Source organism: Bufo gargarizans, chromosome 10 (genome assembly GCF_014858855.1).
Source record: "Bufo gargarizans isolate SCDJY-AF-19 chromosome 10, ASM1485885v1, whole genome shotgun sequence".
NCBI classification, from domain to species: domain Eukaryota; kingdom Metazoa; phylum Chordata; class Amphibia; order Anura; family Bufonidae; genus Bufo; species Bufo gargarizans.
In genome coordinates, this window is record NC_058089.1 from 10,121,355 (window position 1) to 10,135,496 (window position 14,142).

At 40.9% G+C, this 14,142-nt stretch overlaps 1 protein-coding gene across 1 annotated transcript in view; it reads right to left on the bottom strand.

The window, feature by feature from the left end:
* Window positions 1-11,392: 11,392 nt before the first annotated feature.
* The window catches only part of SLC17A6 (solute carrier family 17 member 6), a 31,704-nt gene continuing 28,954 nt past the window's right edge, over window positions 11,393-14,142 (bottom strand). Inside the window, exons 13-14 of the mRNA XM_044271157.1 lie at window positions 13,639-13,766; window positions 11,393-11,980 (exon numbers count right to left, since the gene is read on the bottom strand). Of these exons, the coding sequence (XP_044127092.1) occupies window positions 11,651-11,980; window positions 13,639-13,766 (458 nt within the window). The 3' untranslated portion in view covers window positions 11,393-11,650. The remainder of the gene's footprint in view (window positions 11,981-13,638; window positions 13,767-14,142) is intronic.

The following is a 14,142-nucleotide window of genomic DNA, read 5'->3' on the forward strand; positions in this document are numbered from 1 at the left end:
CAATATTTATGTAATTCTCAAAACTTTTGGCCATGACTGTACAGATATATAGTATATACAGCAGTGTACTGATATGTGAGGTAGGAGCTGTAATTTATACCTTATATCCTGCATATACTAGCCAGGGGTGGTGGAAGTGGCTATGAATGGGGCATGAGGGCCCAATTTATATTCTTTCTATGGGGCCCAGTGATTTCTATGTAGATCCCTGATATAGCAGTATTAATTAGGCACAGCATGGCAGTATGGTATTATTTAGACACTATATGGTTACGCTTTGTTATTGTTGGTGCGCAGTATGGTAGTTTGGGTATTTCTTATACACTGTATGGCTGCTCCTTGGCACTTTAACGCAGTATTAATTGGGTACAGTACGGTAATATGGTAATATTTGGATACTATATGACTGCTCTTTTGCGCTCTATGGCAGTATTAATTAGGTATAGTGTGGCAATATATTATTCAGACACTATATTGCTTCTCTATCATTGTAGGGTGGTATTAATTGGGCACAGTATGGTAATTTGCCATTACTTATACACTGTATACATTGTAGGGAGAAATGAAGGAAGGAGGGAGAAAGATAAAGGATAGGCGCGAGGAATAGAGAGCGAGCTCTGTCATACCGTTTTTAACTATCTATCTCATATCTATCTACAGTATTATTTCAGAGTCTCAGAAAACCTGAAGATAAACTAGAAACTAATGGACACAAATCTTGTTACCGTCGTCAATCGCTCGGCAAATGTCTGCGCCTCCCTGATAAATATGAGAAGAGAGAATGGAAACGAGCCAGTTCTGCGCCCCTATAAAGCGAGACACGCAGGAGGCTCTGCTAAGTGCCCTTCTCTCCCTGACCCAGAAATGAAGGATCAGCACTTACCTGAGGCTCTGCAAAAACAAAATTCTGTTTATACCAGAGAAATGGTTTCCAAAGAAACAGACGCACAATACAAGCCGCCATACAGTGCTCAGCGCTCTCCATCTATTCAATGTCAGATGAGGAGCGGCAGATGGGCTGCATGTTATGTCACGGCGCCGGAGAAGATAATGGACCCAACACCGGATGAGGCTCATAGAAAACATTGAAAAATGACATAGATGGATAGAGAAACCGACGATAGACAGTTATGCAAAAGATACAGATGTAGCGCAGTCATAACACGTTAACTAGATAGATAGATAGATAAGAGATTAGATAGATAGATAGATAAGAGATAGAACAGATAAGAGATTAGATAGATAGATAAGAGATAGAACAGATAAGAGATTAGATAGATAGATAAGAGATAGAACAGATAAGAGATTAGATAGATAGATAAGAGATAGAGATAGGATAGATTAGATAGATAGATAAGAGATAGAACAGATAAGAGATAGAGATAGGATAGATTAGATAGATAGATAAGAGATAGAACAGATAAGAGATGGGATAGATTAGATAGATAGATAAGAGATAGAACAGATAAGAGATAGAGATGGGATAGATTAGATAGATAGATAAGAGATAGAACAGATAAGAGATAGAGATAGGATAGATTAGATAGATAGATAAGAGATAGAACAGATAAGAGATGGGATAGATTAGATAGATAGATAAGAGATAGAACAGATAAGAGATAGAGATAGGATAGATTAGATAGATAGATAAGAGATAGAACAGATAAGAGATGGGATAGATTAGATAGATAGATAAGAGATAGATATGACATAGATAATAGATAAATAAATCCATCTTTGATTCCCTCCCCCCCCCCCCCCCATCTTTTTAATTCAGTTGTTATTATTGGGACTATGTAAGTTTTTCAATCTTCTTCATTTAGGACATGAATATCGATATCTTGTCCGGTTGCTCACGTCCCCGTCCTGCACACGGACGCCGCACTCGCCGGGAATCACTTCACTTAATCTCAGTCGTATCTTCAGTATTTGCTGGTAACTACTGTTGTATTTAGACTCTGTGAAAAGGGATAATGGGGCGAGGGCTCGTTGAAGGTAATTTTCTGCTATTATCTCAATTTGTGTTACAGCGGGGCGAGCAGTCAAAGCCTCCATCAAAATATATTACCCTGATAAAAGCACCGCCATTAAGCCCCAGATAAGCGGTAGTTATGCCACTTAGTTGACCAATTGTCCTTCTATTGCTTTGTGAGGGTCCTTGTTCATCTCTGACCTTGTGTCACATCCCTCCTCGTGCCTTCAATTGTCTGCTGCCTTGTTCTGCTCCCCGGGTGATAACTCAGTAATTATAAACCATATCAATATTTAAAGGGGGTGTCTAGTTTACAAAACTCATTGTCAAACAGCCTGTCAGGAAATTCAGAGTTAATAGAGGGGCGTCCTCTCCTCAGAGGAGCTCTCACTGTGGAGGACCCATCATGTTCATGCATTACAATGGGAACTGTGCAGTACTTAACTTCACCTGTGGTGGCACTGTAGGGTTTACTCACACATTACAGGTGATCGCTGGAGATTCCAGAAATGGGACACCCTGTGATCAGCTTACGGTTGGAGGAACCTTCTGACGTAAAGGGAATATCTAAAGTGGAGAGCCTCTGTTGATGTAGCTTAATAGAGATCAATCACCGAAACTCATAGCGCATCAACTGGAGAAATAAATTACTCAAAATGGTGCACATGGTTTGAACAGGCAGGCGGCCTATTTCAGCAGCTCTCCATTCATTCTTGAGTTTTTGCTTTTTTAAATTTTTTTTTAGACCTGAGTGTATTTGTTTACTTACTTGTTACTTCGTTTTTGCTTAGTGACAAGGTGGAGTGGACTACATTTTGGTCAACCCAGTTTTTCTTTTCTTTTCCCTGAAACCCAGTAGTGAATTTTTTAAGTAAATTCTGTGTTTTTTTCGTGTATTTTACTCTTTAATTTCTGATTACTCTTATTTTTGCTCCTGTTTGTGATTGCTGCTGTTATGCCAAAATGTCCCCACTGAGGGACAATAAAGGGATGTTCTTCTTCTTCTTCTTCTAAAGTTGGCAATAGGATATTAGATGCATTTGTCATTAATTCCACCTTCATAATCAATAAAAACCATGTCAGGGCTGTGTGCAGTGATCTCCCTGCGCAGCGCCATGACATGCTATGTTATATTGTATACTGAGATACTGTGTAGATATGGATTGAGCCACAGTCCTGTGCGGGGCGATCCAAGCACAGTCATCAGCACTGTAAACCAGGCACATACACATATATCTACAACATACCTGTAAAAATCATGTCATGGCTGTGTGCAGTGATCTCCCCGAGCAGTGGCATGCTGTATTATATTGTATACTGACATATCGTGTAAATCATTTTATAATATTAAAGGGAACCGGTCACCTCAAAAACACATATAAAACCGCCAGCATTACCTCATAGTAGCCCCCAGTCTGTTAATAATCATATGTTTGATCCGGTAGTCTGATTCTCCATAGATTCAAAAAACAATGTTTTAAGCGCCATCAGTGATATCTTGCTGGTTAGCTTGAAGTCAAGGGGGCAGTGGCTTCCTTGATTCAACTCAAGGTAAGCATGCCCCCTAACCGTCCCCTTTTTTGTTAGATTGACAGCCTGCAGTGCGGCCGGGATCGCACAAGTATCGCGCAACCGCAGTGCGCCGCTGAAACCCGGCTAACGGCAGCCGGAGACAGGATCGCGCTTAACCAAGGAACGCACCGCGCATGTGCGGGCCACACTGCAGGCTGTCAATCTATGGGACGGTTAGGGGGCGTTCTTAACTTGACTTGAGGCAAGGATGCCACTGCCCCCTTGACTTCAAGCTGACCGGCAAGATATCGCTGATGGCGCTTAAAACATCGTTTTTTGAATCTATGGAGAATCAGACTACCGGCTCAAACATATGATTATTAACAGACTGGGGGCTACTATGAGGTAATGCTGGCGGTTTTATGTGTGTTTTTGAGGTGACAGGTTCCCTTTACTTGTGCCTCAGTCCTGTGCGGGGGAATCACAGCACAGTCACCAGCAGTGTAAACCAGGCACTTACATATATACCTACAATATACCTATGCACTTGATGACTGTGTGCAGTGATTTTCCTGGGCAGCGCCATCCTGTCTTATGTTGTATACTGACATTGTGCCTCAGTCCTGTGCGGGGAGATGACAGCACTGTAATCAGCAATATAAACCAGGTACATGCACATATACCTACAGTGAACCCGTGAAAATAACACAAGCTTCCGTTTTTTATGTACAGTAGGTATAGAACCACTGTAATCCAGAATAATCCCTAGTTCTATTGTTTGCATGTGTAATGGTGTGCTGCCATATGGTTTTTGTTTCCTGTGAAAATGGCATGGCTGAGTGCAGTTATCTCCACAAGTAGCACCATACTGTATTATATTGTATACTGACATGATGTGTAAGGTATGTATTGAGCCAAAGTCGTGTGTGGGAAGATCGCAGCACAGTCATGAGCACTGTAAACCAGGCACATGCACATATACCTACAATAAACCTGGAAAAATAATGTCATGGCCGTGTGCTTTTATGTCCCTGAGCAGCGCCATACTGTATTACATTGTATACTGACATACTGTGTAAGTTATTTAATAATATTAATTGTGCCTCAGTCCTGTGAGGGAAGATCACAGCACAGTCTTCAGGCACAAACACATATACCATATACCTGTGCATTTGATGACTGTGTGCAGTGATTTTACTGCGCAGCATCATACCGTATTATATTGTATACTGACATACTGTGTAAGTTATTTATTGTGCCTTACTCTTGTGCAGGGAGATCACAGCACAGCCATCCGTATAAGGCCCCATGCACACTGCCGTGTTTCACAGCCGTGTGCGGGCCGTGGAACCGCGGCCTGGATCCCTCCTGAGAGCAGGAGCGCACGGCGTCACTGGTTGCTATGACGCCGTGCGCTCCCTGCTGCCGGCACAGTACAGTAATACACTGGTATAGACCATACCAGTGTATTACTGTATTGCGGCGGCAGCAGGGAGCGCACGGCGTCATAGCAACCAGTGACGCCGTGCGCTCCTGCTCTCAGGAGGGATCCAGGCCGCGGTTCCACGGCCCGCACACGGCTGTGAAACACGGCAGTGTGCATGGGGCCTAAGGCCTCTTTTACACTACCGTTTTTTTTTTTTCCGTTTTGCAGGCCGTTTTTTGCGGTCCGTATACGAAACCATTCATTTCAATGGGTCCGCAAAAAAAACTTAATGTACTCCGTATGCATTCCGTTTCCGTATCTCCGTTCCGTGCAAAGATAGAACATGTCCTATATTTGGCCGCAAATCACGTTCCGTGGCTCAATTAAAGTCAATGGGTCCGCAAAAAAAACAGAATGCATACGGAAATGCATTTGTATGTCTTCCGTATCCGTTCCGTTTTTGCGGAACCATCTATTTAAAATGTTATGCCCAGCCCAATTTGTTCTATGTAATTACTGTATACTGTATATGCCATACGGAAAAACGGAACTGTGAAATACGGACTGCAAAACACTGAAATAGCCATACGGTAGTGTGAAAGAGGCCTAAACCAGGTACATGCACATATACCTACAATTAACCCATAAAAATCCCGTGAAGGCTGTGTGCAAAGATTTTCCTGCGCTGCGCCATACAGTATTATATTGTACACTGTGTAAGTTATGTCCATGTGCCGGGCGATCTCTGCATAGTTATTAGCACTGTAAACCAGGCACATGTACCTACAATATACCAGTGAAAGCCATGTCATGGCCGTGTGCAGCGATCTGACATATTGTATCATATTTTTATATAAATAAGTTATTTTATTATATTTTTTAAAATCATTTTCAACATCTAATAGCATATGATTGATATTTATTATTTGTATTTTACCAAAATATTTGTTTACTCGAGGTAAAAAAAAAATAAAAAATCCCAAAAGCAGCACAAATCAGACATTTTCTGTTCTTTAAATGGATATTATTACCCTGGATATGATGAAATCCCAAAGTCTACAATGTAACATCTGATATCTGCGGCCGGAGTCGATATCGGCCCTGACCTCACACAACCGTTACCAAAAATGGTTAAAAAAAAAAAAAAAGGAAAATAAATTGGGTGGATGTTAACAACAATCGTAGATGTTTTACTAATTACATAGAGGGGCCGGGCTCGTTCGGGCAGCACAGACACGGCCATTTATTAATTAGTGGTGACTGTGACCGTATATTGGTAGGGGGCCAATATGGACGCCTCCCCTCCCCCACACAGGGAAATCAATAGAGAACAAAGCAGGAGAATAGGCTCTTCACAGAGCAGCCTTGATCTGAAGTGCAGGCCGAGCGCTTCACCACATCCAGGGACCTTTGCGGGCGCTTTGTGTTGTCGTCTCGCCCGTCATTCAGCCTTGACATTTTTTTGTTCCTCACAATAATTCCATTATCGGTTCCATTCTTCTCGCATCTGATGCACCTGTGCCGAAAGTGAAGGCTATGGAATAAAAGCATCAAATATTAGAAATTATTATGAATCATAGAAAAGATGCGACTCTATATAGACGGGGGCGGGGTGGGGATATGATCATGAATGCTCAGGTCGGATGCATTCATCTCATCGCCCCCACACAGAGGCGTCTGCACAAGGTTTAATGGAAAGGTTCTCAATAAATGGAAAAAGTTCTTAGTACTTTACTTTTCTTGTAGTCCTCTCCAGAGCGGCATTCAGAATTCTGCTGCTGTCCTTGAACTAGAAACCAGAAGTAAATCAATGATGGCGATTATGCTTTATTTGCTTACAGAGATGTTGTTTTTTGTTTTTTGGTGGTGACAGGAGACCATATTGGTTGTCAATAAATTATGTGGTGTAAATTGATTGTCAATAAATGGTGTTCATGAATGGTAAACTTGGGTGGTCATGGTGAATACGGGGTGTGATGGTGATGATGGACATGGGTAGAGATAGTGAACTTTGACTGTGATGATGTTCTTGACTGGTAGGCCTGCAATGGATGGTGAACATTGGTTGTATTCATGGGAGGCAGTAGGACCAAAGATTGTGATGGTGTTCTTAGATGGTGAACACTGGAGGTGATATGACCATGGATGATGATGATGATGTTCTTAGATGTTGAATATGAGTGGTGATGTGAATATTGGTAGTGATCATGGGTGATTAAAGGACCAGGGATGGTAATGGTGTTCTTAGATGGTGAACATGAGTGATCTGACTATAGATAGTGAACATGGAAGATGATGGTGAACACTCATGATGGTCTTTTGTGATCATAGTAAACATAGATGGCGATCTAATCATGGGTAGTAATAGTGTGTATGGATATTGGTGATGGTGACTATGTGCTTGGATGGTTAGAATTGGTGGTGAACATTGTTGGTGATTGTGGGTGGTGATATGACTATGAATGGTTAGGGTGTTTATAGTTGGCCAACATGGCGATGATGTGTCTAGAACATTGGTTTTGGCCATGAGATGTAATGTTGTTTATGGATGATGATCTTGGGCAGTTTATGTGGTTCATGGATGGTTAAAGTTTGGGGGATGTGATCATTGGTGGTGATGGTGCTAATGGATGGTGAACATGGATGTTAAAGGCACGGTTGTTCTTAATGATCTGGGATGGTGATGGCTTTCTTGTATGGTGATGGTGAATGTCGTTGGTGGTCATGGATAGTGATAGGGTCATTGGGGGTGATAATGTTCTTGGATTATGAACATGGGTGGTAAAGGTGAACATTAGTGATAATTCTGTTCATGGATGGTAAATGTGGATGGTGTTTTTGGATGGCTGCCATGGATGGTGGTGGTCAGCATGACCGTCATTATGGGTGATCATAAATGGTGATGATGTTCTTGGATAGTGATTGACTACTAATCACCTTATTCTCCTTGCCATAGAAGGCAGTGGATCCCACTTAAAGAAAGCAGGAAAATCTTTGAAGAGCTTTATAAGCTTTTCTATGGCCACCTGATAATTTACCATTGATTTGTTTTGCTGTACACTATTAATATCAAAATCACGATATCAACAAAACACTATTTTTTTTACAAAAAGATAAATATAGCATTTTATTAACACTTTTTGCACCAACAAAAGTGACACTGTCCACCTTTTTCATTAACACAGCAAAAGCCATGGTCACATTTCACAGCACTTTTAGGCACAAAGCAAACAAAAGAAAATAGGTTTCTTTTTTTTTTTTTTTTTCAAATATTTTTCAAGGCCTTGAATATTTTTGCATTTATTTTTTATTTATTTTTTAAGATTTTTGTCCTTTGAATAGTTCAAGGCTGATATTGCAGTAGCGGGGCCTCCAATCACAAACACGGTACAACAGACTGAATAAAAAGGGCTCACTAACACACAGATAGCGTCGTCGTATGTTTGCGGTGGTGGAGATAAGCGTCATCATGATAGGCGAGGATGGGGTTGCATTACGGTTTGGTCTCAAGCACCAGCTCTAGGCAACTTCATATAAATTGGTTTAACGCAATGTTAATCCTGCAGTTATCGCGGAAGTTATTGCTTGGTGTCAGTCAAAAAGTTGCAAATAAATTGCTGTGAAACTCTATGGTTAAGATTTTTTTTAATTGCAATTAACATATTTAATTAGATTTGTCCCTCAAAAAAAGGTATAGGTATTGGGGGTGGGGGAGGGGAGTAATAACAATAATGCCAGTGGGTGGTCTGCTTTTTACATCCCTTAAAAAGATGGCCTCAGGTTGTCTTGTTGTTGGAACCACCAGCGATCAATTGTAATCTGTAGGGGAATCGGGCAGCAAGTGTTTACTATTCCTGCAGTGCCACCATAGGAGAAATGAGGCATTGCATGCTGTCAGCGGATATGCTAAGTCTTCTAGAGAGCAGGAGAGAGAGGGGCTCTGTGTAGCTGCTCTCTACTCTGGTTAATTGATGGAGGTTCTTAATGAATGACCGCCCTCTGTGAACCCACAATGTCATAGTAAGATATGTGAAAATGGATTGGTCTAAACCAAATACCCCCATTAAACCTCTAGAAACTCAATCTAGACTGAATGTGGATTTAATATTTTTGATCTGTATCATCAAATGTATGTTAAAAATAAATAAATAAATTACCTAATTAGCTATTTATAACAAAAAATAAATAAATATGTATATATAAACATATAATAACAAATATACAAAAGTAATAAATGCATAAAAAATAATAAAAAATGCATAACAATAATGATAAATACACTACAATCAATACATAAAAATAAATAAATAATACAAGTAAAAATAATTAATTATAATAATAATCAAGTCATCTATCCTTAGTACGAATCAAGATGAAATGATTGCCTAATCGGAGGGGAATTTCTGGGGATGGTTCTGTAAATTGGTAGAAAAGTAACCTATATTATTCACTATTTCAATGAAATATATATATATATTTAATATTTTTATATATGCCCCTAACACTGGTTCCATTTATGTCTACAGGAACATTACAGAAAATATTTGTCCTTCTTTGAATTTTTATCGCCTCCGTATACGGTAAGGGCTACATGGCCATTCCAGAAAAGACACTGCTGTCAGTTTACAAGACCACTAGATGTTATTAAAATTATAATAGCTACAGGAAGAACTGGTGCCCAAAAATGGCTGCCCTAATTGTAAAATGGGGAGGGGTTACCCATAACAGCCAATTGAATTGTAGCTGTCATTTGTTATAACGTTTCTATCTATTATGGCTTTTAAACACGTGGTGAGGATGGAAGTGCAGCTGTCGCGAGGTCGATTGCACTTTAGACAAAGACATCTACAAGACATGTTGCTATATTGGTAATATTGATCATGTGTGGTGTGAACTTAATTACATAATTTGGTTTAATCTTTGAAATATTTGATGAGCCAGTAATTAAACGTTGTCCATGGTTCCCCACAGAGGGAGGTGATGAATTCTCCCCAGTCTTTTGTGATCAGAGCCAATGGACGCTGCACTGATGACCTCAGTCCAACCATGTGGTCATGGGTTGTTCCTACATTGGGATGGGATATCTAACGTTCAACTTCTTAGACTAAACTTATGGAAAATTCACCTAAGTTCGTATGGAGGAGGAAGAGGAAGTGACTTCCAGAAACCTAAGGCACCTGAAGGTGTCTAATGGTTCTCCATGCACATCATCAGTAGGATCCATCAACAGCAAGCATTGCTTCTTTCCAAAGGTATTATGTAGGAGTGAAGTCTTTTCCACATTTCTACAACCCTATTGCCTAGACTAGTATTCCCCATCCTGTGGCTCCCTATCTGTTGAATAACTACAACTCTCATCATCAGCATTCTAAGGAGCTGCAGTTTTGCAACAGCTGGGACACAGCAGGTTGGGGAACACTAGTCTAGGCTAGAGACAACTTCACTCCTACACAGTACTTTTGGAAAGAACCAGTAATTGCTGTTGATGGATCCTACTTATGATGTGCATGGAGAACTATTAGACACCTTCAGGTGTAGGTGAGGTGCCTTAGGTTTCTGGAAGTCACTTCACCTTCCTCCTCCACAAGAACTAGGATGACGTTTTGACAAAGTTAGACTTCCATGTTCAGTTGGATCATCTTATATTAAATAAGGAGGTGAAGGACCAAGTATTAGGGGCACCTCGAAGCAGAAAATGGATATACGTAAAGATTTAAGATCAGTATAGCAGCTCTGCTGATCTATCAATAGACAATCCTCAACTACATCAACTTTTTGAAATATATCACACACCCCACTAGAAAAAGAAACTGTGCTCTATACTCTATAGTCATACCCTATATAATATTTAGATACATATGTTTAGAGGTAAAATTCTCTTATTTATCCCCAGGTTTAATATATCTTTGCAACTACCCACCATAAATGGGTCACTAGCTAGAGTTATTGTAGTAAGGAAGGTGCTGATATCATATAGCTTATAATATTATTCACATTTGTATTTAGTTAACAGTACATCTCTCCCTGGTATAATGTTTATCTTCTATATCGTTATGACAAAAAATGAAGGAGAAATTATACAAAGTGTATCCTCCGCTATTGTCCAGAACAGCTGGTGACCCACAGATGCCCTCTTGCCCTGGTTATCTTAAAAACAATGGTTAAAACGTTTCGAGGTCATTCCAAAAACTTTTCCTGAGTCAATAAACTTTTGCAAATTCAAGATTAACTTGGTGTTTTTTTTTTTTCTTTCGTCGTCGACGTATCCGTTGAATGAAAAGCATCAAAGAGGGAAATATTTATCATTTGTAGGTTCCCATTGATCTTCAAGAGACTCAATAAACTCTTATTTGAAGCCTTCTAGACAAGGCATGTGTTTGGCATCTTCCATGGGTCAATTCAACGCATGGTTATGGCTGGTTGTTCGATCTTGAAAAACGCAATGGACTTGGTCAAAGTTTCAGATGTGCTATGTCTAACTGTGCTTTGAACGACTAGCGAAGATACTGCATCTAGAGGGTTATGGTAGCCATGGTCCAGTCATGAATGGTTTCAAAGATGGAGGTTTCAAGTCTGGTGAATGATCAGTCAAACGATACAAATTGTTGCTCGGCACCGGATGATCTGCTCTTGGTGTATGGGTGTGCGCTATACATGATCCAGACCAAAACTTTGTGCAAACACCACAATGAATTTTTATCACAGACACTATGAAAAATAACTATCTACGGCGGGGATTGTTAAGGGGTGTAATTTGCGTCATGATATGACTCTTGTCCTTCTTCTTGTACAAACTCTTCTCTCTTTTCCCAACCACTGGGCCAGCTGCTGTTCACCTGCGTGGTGGCACCGTAGGACTTTGTGTTGCTGTAATTGATGTAATTCTGGCTTATGTCCCCGGATTCTTCAGCTAGTTCATCTTCATGGATGAAGCCACACTTCTCATCACTGGTCTGCTCAGGGTCTGCCCATGGTTGTTTCTCACCAGAAGCAAAAATACCGTAGAATATAACTCCACCATAATGGACAAGAGCCGCTATTAGGAAGACGTACTGCCATTCTTCGCGTGACTAGGGGAAAAAGAAAGAAAGAGGGTCAAAAATCTTGTGAAGTACATAATTTTGTCACCATAATGGCAGAACTTGTGTCTATCACATCTGTAAGCTCATAGTCTTTAAGGGGTTGTCCTATTTGCACAATCCCTTTCCATATACCCAAATGTATTATATGGAATAAGGCCCCATCTTTATTAGCCTTCCTCCTGCCAAGTGCCACATGAATGTCATTGGGTACTACATAGCTTGCCCTGTAGAACTCATACCATATGTGGTCAGTGCATTGTTTAGGGACCCATCATATAGAAAGGAATTAAACCAAGGGAGGAATGCCACTGGAAAAGAGCCCCATGGGCACTCTCCGGTTACAAGAACACAACATTCAATGTGGGCGCTCCATTTTCAGGGCTGTCCAAGAGTGTGCTTAACTGATGGCACCAATAGTACAGGATGCCACATCTCCAGTTGTGGAGGATGCCAAATCCCCAAAAGCAAAGAGCAACAAATCTCCAATAGTGGAGGATAGCACATGTCCAATAGGGAAGGATGCATCATATACAATATTGAAGGATGCCACATCTCCAATAGCAGAGGGCAACATGTCTCCAATAGTAGAGGATGCCACAACTCCAATAATCAATGATGCCACAACTCCAATAAGGGATGATGCTTTATATTCAATATGAAGGATACCACATCTCCAGTAGTGGAGGACATCACATCTCCAATAAAAGAGGATGCCTCGACTCCATTACTCAAGGCTTCCACATCTCCAATAATTGAGGAAGCCATGTGTCTTGTCTCCAATAGTGGTGGACGTTACATCTCCAATACAGGAAGACAGTAAATCTCCAATAGTGGAGGACACAACATCTCTGGGGAGATTGTAATCTGTGTTTAGTCAGATTGTATGGAGCTATCTTTATTCATATTGCAATTCTCTTTCTGTCTGCACTTAGAAATTTTGCCAATAATATTTGATATCCACAATCATGGACAATCACTGGTCCCAGTATGTATGTTTATATATCTCTGATTTTGGCTTATCTTGGGAAAAGCCATAATAAAAATAATCCAAAAAGATCCATTAAACCACATACTAGTTTCACCATGATCAGATTGTTGGGGGGATCTGATGGTGGCTAAGCTATCATTCTTCTAGTTTGCTGTCCTAGCCTTTCATCTAAATTCCCTAGCCAAAGCAACGTGTCTTGTTGGCTCTCCTCCCCTTGGCACCCAATATCCATAAAGACTGTTGGTCAGTCATGAGGACGTCAGAATTATTGGCTGACAGTGTCTGACACCTATGGGTCTGGAAGTCAAACAGGGCAATTAATGGTACATTTCCCAGTTTTAGACACCAGGAGCCATTATCATTGATGCAGCGTCTCGGCTCCGTCCTCCTACCTCCCATTCATCTTTTTGCAGATGACAATTACGTAAGTTATAATAAGTGTTGGCTGCTGACCAGTGTATCTCTGCTCTCAGCGTGATTCCTTCTCAATTAATTAAAACCTTATGACTCCCTGATCACACGAGGATCGGGCGCTCGGATTCGAGCTTCTATTAATAGCAGGCCTGCCTGGAGGCTTTCACTGAGGTCTCTCATTCCGAATCTTTCCAAAGATCACAAGAACTGCAATAAACCCGAGAAATGTCTCATAGGAACATACTTTGTTCTTAGTCATCGCTCCGACGATCAATGGGCACACCATGCCAGACAGGGTGCCCACGCCGTTAGAAATTCCCATCAGAATACTGGCGTAACGAGGAGCGATGTCGAGGTGATTAACATTGAAACCTGTTAACACACAAGAAAAACCAATCACATACAGAACGCAAAGGTTTCATCATTGCATGGTGAGAGTTTCTACAACTTTATGTTTCAATGCCCTACTCTTTTGGAGATCTGTTTGCCGTCGGTGAACGGAAATATTCTTGTGCCCATTCAGTGACTGAAAACCTGTACAGACCTCATACATGGCACAGTTGTTACAATTGTATCCAGTCTAGAGAATCCTCTGTGCGACTGATACATTTTACCTGCCCTGAGACATTGTATCCGACTACCAGGGAGTGAATCGCTTGCTATTACCTACCTCTCCGTGGTCACCCGCCGGCCCGCACCGCGCTGCACTTTCTTCCTGACGCATCTTCAGGTCACAGTGCACGTAAGC